We start from the raw sequence: 18,144 nt of genomic DNA on the forward strand, positions 1-18,144 counted from the left end.
ATACTCTAGATAGTTTGTTTACTAAGGCACTAACAGGACACTGTTAAAAGATCATTACCCCTCATAGGCGAAATGGCTGGACTCTAAAACAGCATTTATAGGATGCCTTCGGGGTAGGTTTATATTTTAAACAGAAATGTTCTATGATTGAAACAATACACACACCCTTCTTAAGTTCTCTCCAACAATGCTTCCTTGCAATTCATATTATTTAGCTTTGTTTGATTTTTAAGATAGTTTGATAGTAGGGGTAAATGTTACCTTTTGGGATTTTATTAATAGTATTACTTTTTAATGAGTCTTTTGAAGTCTTTCATTATAAACAGCCTGCTTTCCCCAGAGATAATAACTTGCCATGCCAAATATTTGCATTTCACTTGAAACAAAACCAAGGGGTTGAATGTTTTAAATATAAGCAAATCTAATTCTCCTGTGTCTAGAGAAACTGTATAATGAACCATATGTATGTGGCTTAAGCAGACAGATGTGAAAGACTTCTCCCTCTCTCCTTTTATTTAAAAAACAAAACACTGGCAGAGCTCAGAATTGGCACCAAGTAGCAAATATCTCTGCTCAGCCAACAAAACCACTGGAGCTGGAGTTGACCGGGGGAGGCCTCTTTAGGGTGCATGCAAAAGTGGAGCTTTTTCTGGTCCTGGCTTCTACTTGGAAAGCTAAGGCTCCACAGCTTATTTGCCCTCATTTCTCAGTGCCTTCAGGCTTCACAATGAGCCATTCTCAGGTGACTGACTTTTCAGATATTTGAGAAGATTGTTGTAGTTGATTGTTGGGTTGGTTCAGAAGAGATGGGTCCATGCATCTGGGTCCTGCGGTGACATGGCCTCTAGCTACTGACAAAGAGGTGCTGAGCTACCAAACAGACTCATAGGCTTCCTTTCACAAAGAACATCGTAGGGCAGTGTTTCCACATCTCTTGCAATACAAGACATACCTCTGAACTTCCTCAAGCCTGCCAATAAGTAGAGCTCACACTACCTTTTAGTATCTGTGATGTACCTGCCAGGGAGTATAGGTGGGATAAAGGAGTATCTGATATGGCTCCTGTCCTTCACATTGAAACCTGGGTGAAGATGTTTAGGAACACTTTAAATGTTCGAACTGTGGTACTTACCATGACTATCATAAAGATTCATATATATTTTTTTGAGACAGGGTCTTGCTCTGTCACCCAGGCTGGGGTTCAGTGGTGTGATCATGGCTCACTGCAGCCTTGACCTCCTGGGCTCAGGTGACTCTCCCACCTCAGCCTCCTGAGTGGCTGGGACTACAAGTGCATGCCACCATGCTTGGCAGTTTTTAAATATTTTTTGTAGGGATGGGGATTTGCCATGTTGCCCAGGCTGGTCTCAAACTCCTAAAGTCAAGTGGTCTGCCTGCCTTGGCCTCCCAAAGTGCTGGGATTATGGGTGTGAGCCAACATGCCCAGCCAAGATTCGTATTTTTTTAAGATGCTCAAATCACTTGGTTTATTAAATCAATTTCAAGCATACAGCGAGAAGCAAGGGGAAAGAGATGGGGGTAGGTTAGCACACTTAGTGCAAACCAGTAGAAGGGCCACTCTGTGGGTTACACAGAGCTCATGTGCCCTCTCCCTTTGTCCTAAGGCCTTTCTAGGTTTAGGGAGTAGGAACTCTCCTTGCCCACTTAAGTTTTCTTGAAAAGGAAGAGGAGTTGGGGTTCTCATGGGAATCTAAGAAATGAGAGCCAAGGAGTGGCCCACTGGTCTGTAGGGGTGGGAGTTCTTGACTGTTCATGCTTGTTCTGCTGTTAACAGGCCTTGCCCTGGTTGCGTTAAGTTTGCTCCACTGTCCACTTATCTTTAGGCTTCTGCAGCCTTTCTTGCCCCCCGGCTTTGTGTCCTTTCTGTACCTACCTCCCAGTTTGTGCTGATGCTTGGTTCTGGCGCCCTCATAACTTTAAGCCCCACCTACCCTTTGTCTATACCACAGCCCCACTGAGCATCTGTTTAGGGTCTACTTTCTCTGCTCATTGGCCTTGATATTTCTCATCCACATTCCCAAGAATGAGCATCTGACCTAAGCCCTTGTCAGAGCATCCCAAAGGCCAGTATACTGTGAGCCCACGAACCCTTACTCCCACTCAGGTGATGCCAGGCGTGAGGTGGGTCATGGTGCCCATACAAGGCTGCCAGGCCCATCTTTGCAGCAGAGCATGGGAACGAGCGGTGCCGTCTGTCATGGCCGTGGGTATGGCAGGTACACTGGAGGATTTGAGCAGGGGAAGAGTGTTCTGGGAAGAAGACAAACATCTTATCCCTGAGGAGTGAGCATGTGCAGTCGGAAAGCCTGCTGAGAGGAGGCTGGGGTGCAAGGCTTCTGAAGGCCAGGTGGAGGAGGTGGACTTTTCTGTTAGGCAGCAGGTCATCTCTGCAGGCTTTTAAGCAGAGGAGTTAATCACCCCCTTCTGTTCATTCCTGATTTCTGTCGTCAGAGTAGACCTGAGACCTGCTAAGAGGCCACTAATGCCACGCTGGAGTGAGGTGATGTTGAGAGGAGCTAGAAAGCAGATGGTTATGGCATTGAGGAAAGAGCACACATGGGCTGACAGGGACAGCTACGCAGCAGCTTCATGAGCAGGAGGGAAAGGGCATGTTCTAGGGGAGCAGCAGCTTCCATGTTAGACTCAGGAATGCAGCAGACCCAACATCCAACTTGGAGATTTCTTCTCTTTTTCTTTTTTTTCAATGGAACCGTATTTTCGCAAAATGTTACAGATCAGTTATAGCAAACAGAATGGTGATGGTCAAGGAAACCGACTCTGGGCTCCTTTTTGACTGCAGCAGCTATGTGGAAGCAGCTGCAGCTGTGATAAGAGCTGCCCAGCATGGAGATTTCTGTGTCTTCATTCGCTGGGAAGTGGTGGGACAGAGCTTCTGACCCACATCCCACGTTCTTCACGAATCATCTTTGCCACCAAATCGTTGACTCATAGGTGTCTGTTCTTGTCTCTCCTGCCCATGCCTAGCTTTTAGGTTCCTTTGCTCCGGCCATTTCTGTCAGGGCTGACCTGGAGGGCAGTGCTCCTATGAGTTCTCCACATTATATCATGGCCAGTAATCTAATCCAATTCAAGCTGACATCCTCCACCCTATGTTCTACCAACGGAACCTGATCAGACATCTGGGCTCATTCAGAAAGTGCTGCTAGGGCATGGCTTTGGAATTTGGTGGGAGCATTTTGGAAGGTTGTGTGGTCTGTTTGGTTGTTTGGTGCTTGGACTGGATTTTGATCTTTTTTGCTTTATTTTTATTGAGACGGAGTTTTGCTCTTGTTGCCCAGGCTGGAGTGCAATGGCGCGATCTCAGCTCACTGCAGCCTCCACCTTCCAGGTTCAAGTGATTCTCCTGCCTCAGCCTCCCGAGTAGCTGGGATTACAGGCACCCGCCACCACACCTGGCTAATTTTTTGTATTTTTTTTTTAAGTAGAGATGGGGTTTCACCATGTTGGCTAGGTTGGTCTTGAACTCCTGACCTCAGGTGATCCACCCACCTCAGCCTCCCAAAGTTCTGGGATTACACGTGTGAGTCACTGCTCTGGGCCTGTTTATTTTTATAATAATAAGAGGTTTTTGAAAAAAATTCAGGTAGATGCAACCCAGTTAAAAAAAATCCCGTTATACAAAATCCTGCCTTTGAATAAGAGATTAAAAAAGATGGTCATTATTTGCTGCCTGCAGGGGTTCACTAAGGGATATTGGTAAGTTCCCTGAGCTCGGAAAAAGGATAATAATTAATACCCACTTACATCTCCAAAGTCTTGAGGTGCTCAAACAAGTAGGAGTGTGTGAAATGCTTTGTACATATCAAAGCATTCTGTGAAATTTAAGGTATTAACTAATGGATAATGACTTCTTGAACATTTAAGAATGGTTTGATTTACATTTAGTAGAAACTCATCTAGTATGAAAATGATACACTTATTACAAATGACTAACAACCCTACAGCTCTCAACCTCTTTATGTAACCTTCCTTCTGACTAAAGGACCCAAATGACTTTGAGGAATAGCCTGTTTGCTGGGTGCATTCTCAATCAGCACTTCTGGAAATATCCATTCTACAGGTAGTATTTCATCTCATTGTCCTGGCCTTCCCAAAGCACCCTTAACCCAAGGTGTGAGATATCACAGTAATACATATTTTACTTCAGAGATGACATCTCAAGATTTTACAGTAGCTCAACATTTTCTAGTCTCCTTTCTCTGAACATTGTCAGAGGGGAGACAGGCGTTCCTGGGAAGAATTAATTCCTGGAATGGTGTGTGCGTGGGTGTGGGGAAGGGGAGGAGATGGCCGGCTGTCTTTTCTAGGGTTAGTGGGTGGAATTGCCCTCCCAATGATTAATTCCCTCCTTGACAGTGTGTTCAGAAGCAGGCACCTTGATGGGTCTTTAGCAGCAATACCCCTCCCCTTCTTTCCTAGCCTCCTTTTGTCATAAAGCCTCGTTTTTTTTTTTTACTTTTTTTTTTTTTTTGAGACAGAGTCTCACTCTGTTGCCCAGGCTGGAGTGCAATGGTGCGACCTCCGCTCCCAGGTTCAACCTCCGCTTCCCAGGTTCAAGTGATTCTCTTGCCTTAGCCTCCCGAGTAGCTGAGATTATAGGCACGCACCACCATGCCCAGCTAATTTTTGTATTTTTAGTAGAGATGGGGGTTTCATCATGTCGGCCAGGCTGGTCTTGAACTCCTGACCTCGTGATCCGCCTGCCTCGGCCTCTCAAAGTGCTGGGATTACTTGCGTGAGCCACTGTGCCCAGCCAAGCCTCATCCTTCTTGTGTTCACCTCTTGGTCCTGTGAAGGTGGCCCTTGGCAAGTACCTCTTTAGTCTTAGGGTTCATGGGAGGCATAGAACGAAGGCCCACGCCTCCTCCTAGCATCAACATTTCCCTTCGTCCGCCTATGCCTACCTCAGCTTTGTTTTCTCCGACACTACTTCCCTGGTTTTCTAGGCTCTTAAATCCTCAAATTTGACTTGCATGCCCTCTAGTGGCAGGTCTGATGCACCCCTTGTTACCCTGTTTATTGTGGTACCATAACAGCTGTTCTCACCACCCAGCTCTGTTACTAAATATTATCTGTAATTCACAAATGCTGAATGAGAGGTTCAGTGGTCCTGACTTGCCACTCAGGTAGGAGCTAGAAATGTGGGATTTGAATTGGAGCTTTTGATTCCTGGATTTATACAGCGTTTCAGTGTAACGGCAACAGTAAAAAAGATGTGGTTATAGCTGTTCTAGTTTCTTTTTTGTCGTTTAAAAAGAATCCAGATTATTTTACTATCCACTCAGCTAATCTGAAAGAATGAAAATGTGAGGAATAGTGGAAAATAAGAATGATCATCTTTTTTAACCCTTTATTACGATTAGAAATTTTTGTCACTTACTGAGTATTCAGTATTTCATGCCTCAGTCCTGTTAACTTTGAAGAATACAAAAAATATATAAAGCATGATGTCTGCCCTTAAGTTTCTGTTCTAGTTAGATTCTAGTTATGAGGCAGTTAAATTTCTTCACCTGAGGAAAAAAATTAAGCATAACACATGATAACTTTTATTGGTGTTTAATTTTTCTACTTCTCACTAAAGACAGGTTCTCTGAGCATTTACTTTTTAATTTATTCTTAAAGTCCTTTTCAGTGGAGAGAGAACTACAGGATAACAGCAGTTACCCTGACGAACCCTGGAGGATAACAGAAGAACAGCGCGAGTACTATGTCAATCAGTTCCGATCCCTTCAGCCAGACCCAAGCTCTTTCATTTCAGGTAAGAATGTGGGCTCCCCAGGCATCACTCTCACCAGAATCACAGCCACCATCTTGAGAAATCATTCACGCAAAATGAGTATGGCAGCCTTCTGTGATTTCAGTTTGTTTTTCATCTAAAGTCGAATTTCTTATCAGATGTAAACCATGCAGAAAAACAGTTGCCAATGACGTTTGGAAAATTATATTTCCATTTCAAAGGGCTTAAGTGGGAATTTGGGGGCAGCTTGGCCCAGACCCTGCACCTTATCAGCTGAGGCTGATAAGTTCTTGAAATGCTAGCGTGTCGCCCCAAGGGGCCACCTCTCATTGCTTCCTCGTTATATTAGAGCTCGGGCAAGGACAGAATGTGGCCTCCTAAGGAGCTGGTGTCACAAGTCTTTTTATGTTATATGTGCCTTCAAACTTCAAACTCAGGCTCGTTTTCTTTGGCTCAAATGTTTGTCCTCCAGTTTTTCTGAGAGAAATTAAAATGGGGGAGGAAAATTGGCCAGTGCTTTCCTGCTTGTCAGTTCTTCTGGGTTGTCTTCAGGTATATAGATTCCCGTTGAGTTCTCATGTAAAATTCAAGCTGAGAGGAACTGGTTTAATGCCAGTGTGGCTACATTTTACCAGGCTGAAAGACTAACAGTGAAACAGTAGAGTCTAGAAGAAAAATTCATAAAGCTTTCTTTTTAGACTTTAAAATTTGAAGAATAACAGTATGTCCTTAATAATTGTAACCTGCCATATTGAAGTATGGGCAAAGATTAGTTTTATCTTGTGAAATGAGGCACATAATTGAAATATACTTGTATAAGTAATTGCAAACATCATTTACTGATTGGTGGTAATGGCTGTATTGACGGCAGAATAGTACAGATACAACAAATTAATGTTGACGTCGTGATTAAGGAAAATATGCAGAAACCCATATTGCACGATTTGACCACTTGCTAACCTTACCCCGTGCTCATGTGAGTTTCTTCACGACATATGCAGATATTTAGCTAAATACAAACAGGTACTTGTTAGAAATGTTTTTGTTTTCTTTTAACTTTTGTATCTTGCAGAATTTCAGATATAGACACAACTAGACTCGCTGGTACAACAAACCTCTGTGTACCTATCACATAGCCCCAGTGTTTCTCTTACCTACAGTTAACACATAAGGTTGTTTCAGTCAGTCAATGATTGTGGTCCCATAACAGTATCACGGAGCTGAAAAATTCCAGCTCCATTCATCACCTAGGGATGCCGTAGCCATCATGATGTTGTAGCACAAGGCAGCGCTCACATAAATGTGATGATGCTGGTGAAAACAAATCTGTGCTACCAGTCATATAAAAGCCTAGTACATATGATTATGTACAGTATATAATATTTAATAATAAATGGCTATTATTAGCTTATTATGTATTTATTATGCTATACTTTTTTCTTTTTCTTTTTCTTTTTTTTTTGAGATGGAGTCTTGCTCTGTCGCCCAGGCTGGAGTGCAATGGTGCAATCTTGGCTCACTGCAGCCTCCGCCTCCTGGGTTCAAGTGATTCTTCCGCCTCAGCCTCCCGAGTAGCTGGGACTACAGGCGCATGCCCCACACCCGGCTAATTTTTGTATTTTTGGTAGAGACGGGGTTTCACCATGTTGGCCAGGCTGCTCTCAAACCCCTGACCTCATGATCCACCCGCCTCAGCCTCCCAAAGTGCTGGGATTTGCAGGCGTGAGCCACCATACTTGGCCTTTTATTATGCTATACTTTTATTGTTATTTTAGAGTATACTCTTACTTATGTATAAAAAAAAAAGTTACCTGTAAAACAGCCTCAGGCAGGAACTTCAGGAGGTATTCCAGAAGAAGGCATTGTCATCCTAGGAGGTGGCAGCTCCCTGTGGGTTATTGTCTTCTTCTAGTCACCTCCACAGTATAGAGGTGGAAGACAGTGTTATTGATGGTCCTGACCTTGTGAAGGTCTAGGCTGATAAGTGTTTGTGTTTCAGTTTTTAACTAAAAAGTTTATAAGTGTTTGTGTTTCAGTTTTTAACCAAAAAGTTTAAATGGTAAAAAAATTAAAAATTTTAAAAATAGAATAATAGAATAAAGATACAAAGAAAGAAAATATTTTTGCACAGCTGTGCAATTTTTTTAAATTTTTAAATTTTTGTGGGTACATAGGTGTATATATTTATGGGGTACATGAGATGTTTTGATACAGGCACACAATATGAAATAAGCACATCATGAAGAATGGGGTATCCATTTCCTCAACCATTTATTAAGTTGCAAACAGTTTGACTACACTCTTTATTTTAAAATGGTACAGTGTGTTTTTGTTTTAAGCCAAGTGTTATTACAATGGAGTCAAGAAGGTTAAAATAAATTTTAAAGTTTATGAAGTAAAAACTTACACCCTAAGGTTAATTTATTATTGATGAAAGGAATTTTTTTTGGTAAATTTAGTGTAGCCTGAGTGTGCAGTATTTATAAAGTCTACAGTAGTGTACAGTAATGTCCTAGGCCTTCACATTCACTCACCACTCACTCTCTGACTTACCCAGAGCAACTTCCAGTCCTGCAAGCTCCATTCATGGTAAGGGCCCTATAAAGGTGAACCATTTTTCATCTTTTATACCATATTTTTACTGTGCCTTTTCTATGTTTTTTTTTATTTCTTTCTTCTTCTTCTTTTTTTTTTTTTTGAGACAGGGTCTTACTCTGTGCCTAGGCTGGAGTGCAGTGATGTGATCTCGGCTCACTGCAGCCTTGACCTCCTGGGCTCAAGTGATCCTCCCACCTCAGCCTCCCTAGTAGCTGGGACTACAGATGCACATCACTATGCCTTGCCTGGCTAATTTTTTTGTAGTTTTTTTGTAGAGAGGAGGTCTCTATGTTGCCCAGGCTGTTTTCTATATTTAGTTGTGTTTAGATACACAAATAGTTACTATTGTGTCCCAGCTGCCTATAGTATTCAGTACAGGAACATGCTGTACAGGTTTGTAGCCTAGGAGCAGTAGGTTCTACCATCTAGCCTAGGTGTATAGTAGGCTATACCATCTAGGTTTGTGTAAGTACACCCTGTGCTGTTCGCACAATGAGGAAATCACCTCATGATGCATTTCTCAGAACGTATCCCTTTTTCTAGAAAAGGAATCTCATAATATGTGGTCTTTTGTGTCTCTTTCATTTAGCATAATGTTTTAGTTTTTTTTAATTAAAACATTTGTGTGGGTACATAGGTGTATATGTTTATGGGGTATGTGAGATGTTTTGATACAGGCATGCAATGCATAATAATCACATCATGGTAAGTGGGGTATCCATCCCCTCAAGCATTTATCCTTTGAGTTACAAACAATCCAATTACATTCTTTAAGTTATTTAAAATATACAATTAAGTTATTGACTATAGTTACCCTATTGTGCTATCAAGTAGTAGATCTTATTCATTCTTTCTAACTAGTTTTCTGTACCCATTAGCAATCCCCTGCCTCGCCCCTACTCTCTCCCCGCCACTACCCCTCACAGCCTCTGGTAACCTTCCTTCTACTCTCTATGTCCATGAGTTCAATTGTTTTGATTTTTAGATCCCACAAATAAGTGAGAACATGCGATGTTTGTCTTTCTGTGACTGACGTATTTCACTTAACATAATGATCTCCATTTCCATCCATGTTGTTGCAAATGATTGGATCTCATTATTTTTTTAATGGCTGAATAGTACCCCACTGTGTATACATACCACATTTTATTCATCCGTTGATGGACACATAGGTTGCCTCCAAATCTCAGCTATTGTAAACAGTGCTGCAACAAATATAGGAGTGCACATATTTCTTTGATATACTGATTTCCTTTCTTTTAGGTATATACCCAGTAGTGGGATTGCTGGGTCATATGGTAGCTTTAATTGTAGTTTTGTGAGGAACTTCCAAACTGTTCTCCATAGTGGTTGTACTAATTCCCACCAACAGTTAGCATAATGTTTTAAAGGCTCATTCATGTTGTATGTACCAGAATTTCATTCCTTTTTATTGCTGAATAATTCCATTTTATCAGTATATCCCATTTTATTTATCCACTCATCAGTTGATAGGCATATGGTGTTCTTCCACTTTTGGAGTATTAAGAATAATGCTGATTTGAATATTTGTGTACCAGTTTTTATGTGAACATATATTTTTATTTCTCTTGAATACATACCTAGGAGTGGAATTGCTAGATCAAACTGTATTGGGAGGTGAAAGCATTCAAATTCAATCTCAGTAAGGTCTAACATTTCAAGTACAGCTGGGTCTTGCAGTTATGTAACATGTAAAGTGGAATGATTGCCTGATTTCAATTGATACAGGTAAATCAACAATGAAGGAAGAAAGATTCCTGGATAAGTTTCTCAAAATTCCACTAGGAATTCTTAAATCTCACCAAAAGCTTTCCCAAGATGTCTGTCTTATCTCTGTGTGGTGTGATCAATGGTATTAATTTTCTTCTTTTTGGTCAGTTTTCTATTACTTTTCTGTTTGAAATTTCTATTTGAAATCTGCCAAATTTGTTCAAAGTTTTGAAATTCGTCTTTTAAGTTTTTGGAAAAATTTTGCAGATTTTGGTAAAAATGAAGCAGAAATTAATTTATGTGATGTGCATCTTTCATGAGCATTATGTTATTGCTTCTTTTGCCCTATTGTAATTTACATATTTTTAAAAAAGCTATTCATGTGTTGCTTTTGGTCCCATGATTCATAATTGCTTTGAGGAATAAATATGTTTGTGGTTATACAGAAGAGATTGCTGTATGAAAAAATTGTGATTCATTTGTATATAAATGTAAAAGCTACTCTAGCTGAGTAATTAATGGTTTATTTAAACAATGGCACTTGACAGGTTCTGTGGCCAAGAACTTCTTCACCAAATCAAAGCTTTCCATTCCAGAACTCTCCTATATATGGTAAGTACAATTAATGCCATATGACATTCATACCATCATCCATAACTCATCCTTTAGTTCCTACCTTTGCATTTTTTAAAGTCTTATGTTTTGAATGATGTTTTTAACAGACTACAAGAGTGAATACAACTCAGATTTTTGTTGCTGTGAAAATTAAATGTTATATGAAAAGCACAGTGAACAATGTCTGGTACATATTAAGCACTATGAGTGTTAACTATTATTTTAAAGTAATTTCCTAATTATTATCCCCATCTCAATCCCTTTTCAGTCTAGGCAATTGTGGGCACATGAGACTTACCATCCTGTAGATTTCATTTTCAGACTTTTCTACTAGGTGTGATACAAGTAACCAGAGGAGCTTGACAAACTATTTTTTATATTTTATAAGGCTGAGTGAACAGAAGGTTGAGGAATATTTTGGAGTTAGGTTAGGTTTGACTATTCTAGCTGCCTCTGAGCTTTGTAAATTTGGCTGGTGTTTATCAGTTGGGCCCTAATCCAGACTTGCAGCTGTGGTATCCACCGCACCTTTATGCCCTCTGGTTCCAGAAGGGCTGTGCTGGGATGGTCCAGATGGCTCTATTTGCATTCATGAAAATGCTCGGTGCTGCTGTAAACTCTCGGCTGTGTGTGGGCTAGTTCTTCCCCAAAACTGGGCGGGAGATTGCACTGCTATAAATATATAATTAAAAACATTGGAATGTTTATATAAAGCTTTTTGCATGAGGATTTACAGAATTATGATAGGATTTAAAATTGCTTGTCATGTTTTGTGCATCTTATTGGAAAACTACTCCAATAATACTCATGCATGTCAGTGTATCTGGGATTCTGAGCTGGATTTAGGTTCTTCAACAATATATACTCTGGCATAATTTTTTTTTTGGTTTTTACAAGCCTTATATTAGTTTTGTTTTTTGTTTGTTTGTTTGTTTGTTTTTTTGGAGATGAGGGCTCACTCTGTCACCCAAGCTGGAGTGCAGTGACATGATTATAGCTCATTGCAGCCTCTGACTCCTAAGCTCAAGCAATCCTCCTACCTTAGCCTCCCAGCTAGCTTTTCATTCTTTTCTAGAGACAGGGTCTTGCTATGTTGACCAGGCTGGTCTTGAACTCCTTGCCTCAGGCAATCCTCCCACCTTGGCTTCTGAAAGCGCTGGGATTACAGGCAGGAGCCACCATGCCCGGCCCTTATATTAGATTTTCTGGCTAGGGAAGAAAAAAGAAATTATCATTTTGAAAAGAATACCATTTGTTTTGGCAGAATTCCCAGTCTAAACATTATTGGCATGAGGCCTCCTATCTTTTTGTTGAGACACGCCTATGAAAGCTGAATGGTATTCTTTCGATCCAGCATATGAAGCAGTTTCCTGACCCCTCACTCTGGGGAACAGCTATTTCAGGGCCCCAGTGCATTCGAAATTGGAGGAGGAGGATGTGAATGGTCTAAAGGAAAGTTATGGAGCTTACCTTAGAAATATATTTTCTTTCAAATAGTAATACCTTTCTAGAATAATTTTGTGTATGTCTTATCTCTATGCTTGTCCTAACACAAGTACACTTGTCCCTGTCTACCTAAGAGATGGTTAAGCTTATGGGGTCTTAGAATACTTTGGCAAGTAAGTTTCTTTTGTGCTGAGTAAATAGGTCTGTGCCTTTTAGTGGGAAATAATGACTGAAGTTAAGCCTGTTTAAGACTCCTCCTTTCTTCCTTTTTGTCTTATCTGGTTCCAGTCTTCTTTAGTTACTAGTTTTATCCTAAAACATAATTCATTCCATTTTTTATTGAGCTTACTTGTATTTTCCCAGGAGGGAGTTCTCAAGCAAAGAACAGTTTGGTACAAAAATTTACGTGACTTGAAAAGTTCAAGGTTTTCCCTTAAAGCTGAAAAACAAAGAGCTTATTTCTGTGCTCCAGGTAAACTGCGTAATGGCTGGGACAACTATAAAATGCCTGGGGCCACCCTTCCTCTGCCTGTTTTGAACACCATGTCCAGGGCTTTTCACCCCATGCAGCCTGCATTTACTGAATGACTGTGGACTTCTGGGTATCATTTTTATTTCTGTGCCATAGTTTCTTGTCCTATGTCCTCGGTGTTGTAAGACACACCAACTAGGGAACCTGAATAATTTAAATTTTTATTTGTAAAATGCTACTGATGCTGATCCCATCAATCGGCATTTTTCTTCCTCGGAGTGGCTCCCAGAGATTTCAAATGGATTTGGCTAGGAGAGTTTGGGTATCTGGTAGGGCCATCACCACAGAGTCTGGGAGTTTTATTGGCATGTTTGGGCCAAGTAACTTGTTCTGTAAGCCCCATGGTAGGTACTCATGACATTTGTTTCATTTAGGGAGCTTAGTGATGCTGACTGTGATGGAGCCCTGACCCTGCCTGAGTTCTGTGCTGCGTTTCATCTCATTGTGGCTCGGAAGAACGGCTACCCATTGCCTGAGGGCCTGCCTCCAACTCTGCAGCCAGAATACCTGCAGGCAGGTAAGGCCTCACCATCAATTGTAAACCTTAAGTACTTTTCCTCCAGGCTGTGTAAAAAACTTGTTTCTTGAAATGATGTCCAGATACTTTGGGGAGTCCTTGGTATTTACAATTATTGTTCTTTAACTGCTGTTAGACTTTCACATCTCATAATGTGAGGAATAGGGCTGATCTGGGTAAGTGTGTATTACCTGTTTTTCTCATTCTATACCATCTGGATGGATTTGAACCAAAGTCACTTACCCTTTCATGACAGTTGTGAAATAGGCAAGTACTGAACCTCACAGCTGGTATAAAATGAAGAGGAAGATCCTGTAGAGCCAAGTGTTAACTTGGCAATTTTAGGCACACCCCAGTGTCTCTGGGTGGCCCTGGGCAATGGAGTGGAATAGAACTCTTATACCTAATTTAAAAGTCAAAAAATTAGCCGGGCACGGTGGCTCACGCCTGTAATCCCAGCATTTTGGGAGGCCGAGGCGGGTGGATCGTGAGGTTGGGAGATCGAGACCATCCTGGCTAACATGGTGAAACCCCGTCTCTACTAGAAAATACGAAGAAAAAAATTAGCCGGGCATGGTGGTGGGTGCCTGTAGTCCCAGCTACTTTGGAGGCTGAGGCAGGAGAATGGCGTGAACGCGGGAGGCGGAGCTTGCAGTGAGCCGAGATCGCGCCACTGCACTCCAGCCTGGGAGAAAGAGTGAGACTCTGTCTCAGAAAAAAAAAAAGAAAAAAAAAAAGTAAAAAAATTACATGCAGTGAAATGTGCAAAGTGTTGTCACCTTAAATGTATGCTTGATGAATTTTTGTGTATGTATACACCCATGTAACTACAATCAGATGAAGATATAGAATATTCTAGCATATCAGAAGGTTAGAACTGTTATATTTCTCCTTAATAAAACAGTCTCGCTCAAATTATTGTTTTGGACCCTTTAGATGGGAAAGAGTCATGGTGAGTATAATGTGTATTAATTCCTTTGGGAGAGTAGAAAAATTAATAGTGTGTCTTGCCCTTTTCAAAGGCAAGTGGGCACTGGTCTGATTTCCATCATTCATGGAAGTATAGTGCTCATTGAGAGGCCCCAGAAACAACTGGTGCTTTCAACAGCCTTTCTCACTTTTTAGGGAAGGGCTGTTAAAGAAATGAGAGCTTAGTCATGGGTGATTATTAGCAAGAGGGAGCAGTGTCTAAAGAAACTTTAATTACTTATTAGTAGAGTATAAATTTTGTGATTAGATCTGCAAAAGGCCTTAGATTATCTTGTCTAGCCCTTTCCTCATGATGACACCAGATTCAAAGTGGCAAATGTCTTATCTAAGTCAGTCTCGGGGCCTCTGACTCTCTTAAATAAAAAGTCTGTCATTTTCTGTGTTAAATAGTGAGAGAATAGGAACTCAACCAAAGGGAAGAGGCCAAGTTTGTGGCTGCTGCTAAGTGACAGGTAAACATGTTGGGGGAAGAGTGACCCATTCTGGGATCTTCAAATGTCCACATAAAATATATGAAGGGGAGAGTTCAGAGAGCAAAACCTACTAATTTCTGGACTTGGATTTTGCTAACAATACCTGCTTTCTTCCTACTGCAGGCTGTAACTCTAGCCTGCTGCCCTTCCTTAGATGCTTGGAAGACTCTCATGGGTCCCAGGAATTAGCTTGCAGTTGAGGAGCATGGGAAACTCTTCTTTTCTCTTTGGTGTCTTTCTGTGTCCATCTCATTCTCTCCCTCGTCTTGTCTTGTCTTGTCTTGTCTTGTCTTGTCTTGTCTTGTCTTGTCTTGTCTTGTCTTGTCTGTTCTTTCCGTTTCTCCTGAATCAGGGCAAAGAAGCACTGGCATTCTGGGGGCTATCTTGACGCCTACATGGCTCTCATTGCCAAGGCGGTGCAGGGTCATAGAGGAGCCCCTTTTCTTGGGATTGGAGACACATGGGGCTTTTGTCTCTCTCTAAAGGGAATTAATAGCTGGCAAAGGGCCAAGTTCTGTTCTAGGGTTATATTTAATACTTTCACTGTGTCCTCTTTCAAGCCCTGGAGAGAGTCCTGGGTAACCTCATCTCCCATACCCACACTGAGTTTTCTGTTTGGGGGTCATGACTAGTACTGTTTTATTGTTTTGATGCCATATGGCCATGGAACCTGTGGGACATGCCATGACTCCTTATTTGGTAAGTCACTTTTGTAGGTGTCCAAGTGTTTCACAGACTATTTCAAAAGTCACTGACATAACGGCTGGGTGTGGTGGCTCACGCCTGTAATCTCAGCACTTTGGGAGTCCAAGGCAGGTGGATCATTGGAGGTCAGGAGTTTGAGACCAGCCTGACCAACATGGTGAAACCCCATGTATTAAAAATACAAAAATTAGACAGATGTGGTGGCGCACACCTGTAGTCACAGCTACTAGGGAGGCCAAGGCAGGAGAATAACTTGAACCTGGGAGGCAGAGGTTGCAGTGAGCCAAGATTGTGCCACTGTACTCTAGCCTGGGTGACAGAGCAAGACTCCATCTCAACAACAACAAAAAAAGTCACTGACATAATTTTTAGACATCTGAAAGCCCTGAGCTAAAAGTATGTTACCAGGAAAGAAGTAATCTCTTGATTCCTTTCCTACTGCCAATGGCTTCTTTTGACCTGCTTATTCAGTAGAGGAGAATCTATAAAAAAGAGTGCCAATGAGCCCCATGTTTCTTCCTGGACTTTTATGGAGACTGTCAGCATGCATTTATACAGGAACAAGGGAAGAATCCGTCATATACACTTCAACTAAACAAAAATTGCACATCATTTCCAGAGCTTGTGGGATTAATCTTAAATAATAATTATATAGTTCTAACAGAAAACATGAAAGAACCCATAAAACTCTATCAAACTCAGTGATGGTATATTTTAAAATGCTTTATCACCTATGTTTATCATTGTATGAAGCTTAAGAAAATGGCCAGAACCACCCAGGTCTCCTCTGCTTTTTTTGCTTTTCTTTGCAAAATATGAGTGATCCTATTCATTTTTTTGTTCATTTTAATGGCATCTCGTTTACTGTTTTTCTTTTCTCTTTCTTTTTTTTTTTTTTGAGATGGAGTCTCGCTCTGTTGCCCAGGCTGGAGTGCAGTGGCACAATCTTGGCTCACTGCAAGCTCCACCTCCCGGATTCATGCCATTCTCCTGCCTCAGCCTCCAAAGTAGCTGGGACTACAGGCACACGCCACCACGCCTGGCTAATTTTTTGTATTTTTAGTAGAGATGAGGCTTCACCATGTTAGCCAAGATGGTCTCGAGCTCCCGACCTCATGATCCACCCGCCTCGGCCTCCCAAAGTGCTGATCAACGCGCCCGGCCTAGTGTTTTTTTTTTTTTTTTTTTTTTTTTTTAAAAACTTAACTCTTACCTGTTTCCAACTTTTTTCTAATCTATATTCACTCTTTAAAAAATCTAATCCAGTTTTTGATAAGATTGGTGAAGAGTATAAATTTGGTTGATATCTTCATGCATTCATAACTAGACAAGCTTGTTTTCTAAAATAATTTTTTTTTGAGATGGAGTCTTGCTCTGTCACCCAGACTTGAGTGCAGTGGCATGATCTTGGCTCACTGCAATCTCCGCCTCCCGGGTTCAAGCAATTCTCCTGCCTCAGCCTCTCGAGTAGCTGGAACTACAGGCGCCTGCTACCATGCCTGACAGATTTTTGTATTTTAGTAGAGATGGGGTTTCACCATGTTGACCAGGATGGTCCCAAACTTCTGGCCTCAAGTGATCCACCCACTCGGCCTCCCAAAGTGCTGGGATTACAGGCATGAACCACCCACCACACCTGGCCTGTTTTCTAAAATAATGGAACAAGACTTGTATCTGATGCCATTTTACTTGCAATTATGGAAACAGTCCCTTTTCCCTAATAGTGAAACTTCAAGAACAGAGTTGTATTAGTTGGTGGCTTACCCACTAGCCTTTTGATAGTTTCATCAAAAGTCTCCTTTTGATAGTTTCGTCAAAAGTCTCCTTTTGATAGTTTCGTCAAAAGTCTCCTTTTGATAGTTTCGTCAAAAGTCTCCTTTTGATAGTTTCGTCAAAAGTCTCCTTTTGATAGTTTCGTCAAAAGTCTCCTTTTGATAGTTTCAGCTGGGTGAGATGGCTCACGCCTGTAATCCCAGCACTCTGGGAGGCTGAGGCAGGAGGATCAATTGAGGTCAGGATTTTGAGACCAGCCTGGGCAGCATGGTGAAACCCCATCTCCACCAAAAAATACAAAAATTAGCCAGATGTGGTGGCATGCACCTGTGGTCCCCAGCTACTTGGGTGGCTGAGGCAGGAGAATCGCTTGAACCTGGGAGGCAGAGGTTGCAGTGAGCCGAGATAACGTCACTGCACTCCAGCCTGGGTGACAGTGAGATTCCGTTTCAAAAATAAAATAAAAAAAAAAAAAATTAAAAAGTCACCTTTTGATAGGTGATTGGGTGGGTTCTGGTAGAAATTTTTGCCATAGAGTTTGTTAAAAAAATACCTATGGAGTACTTACTGCATGAGAGATACCACATTGTTCACTGTGGTCAGAATGCTGTATGAAACAGAGCTCCTACTCCCATGAACTTGTGGGCAGTTGATACGTGCCATGAAGGGGAAGTACAGGCGCAGCAAGAGGGTGCATGATCTTAGGGAAGATTTCCTTAAACGTTTGGGCTGAGATGTGAAGGCTGAGCTAAGGACTACATAGGTGAAGAAGAGAGAAGCTTAGGTTCTGGGAAGGGGGAACAGCAGGTATGCTGGGGAGGCTCTGAGAGGGGGCTTGGAACATAGGAGGAGTGGGAATTTCAGGCCACAGTGGCTGGCGTGCACAGAACCGGGGTAGAGGGGCTGGGTTGAAGCTGAGGAAGAAGGTGGGGAACATATGATGGGCAATAATGTCACCTTATTTTAGGCAGATAAGTGACACAAT

At 41.6% G+C, this 18,144-nt stretch overlaps 1 protein-coding gene and 1 non-coding gene across 6 annotated transcripts in view; one reads left to right on the top strand and one right to left on the bottom strand.

Moving 5' to 3' along the window:
* Positions 1-18,144, top strand: part of REPS2 (RALBP1 associated Eps domain containing 2) — a 202,563-nt gene that overhangs the window by 93,323 nt on the left and 91,096 nt on the right. For all 5 annotated transcript variants that reach the window (XM_003261098.4, XM_012500875.2, XM_030806746.1 and 2 more), the window contains exons 6-8: positions 5,665-5,800; positions 10,657-10,720; positions 13,076-13,218. In XM_003261098.4, the coding sequence (XP_003261146.2) occupies positions 5,665-5,800; positions 10,657-10,720; positions 13,076-13,218 (343 nt within the window). The remainder of the gene's footprint in view (positions 1-5,664; positions 5,801-10,656; positions 10,721-13,075; positions 13,219-18,144) is intronic.
* On the bottom strand, positions 2,730-2,861 carry LOC115833436. The gene has a single exon (XR_004028867.1). It is a non-coding gene; the product is annotated as a small nucleolar RNA SNORA16B/SNORA16A family (small nucleolar RNA).

Source organism: Nomascus leucogenys, chromosome X, assembly GCF_006542625.1.
Source record: "Nomascus leucogenys isolate Asia chromosome X, Asia_NLE_v1, whole genome shotgun sequence".
NCBI classification, from domain to species: Eukaryota; Metazoa; Chordata; class Mammalia; order Primates; family Hylobatidae; genus Nomascus; species Nomascus leucogenys.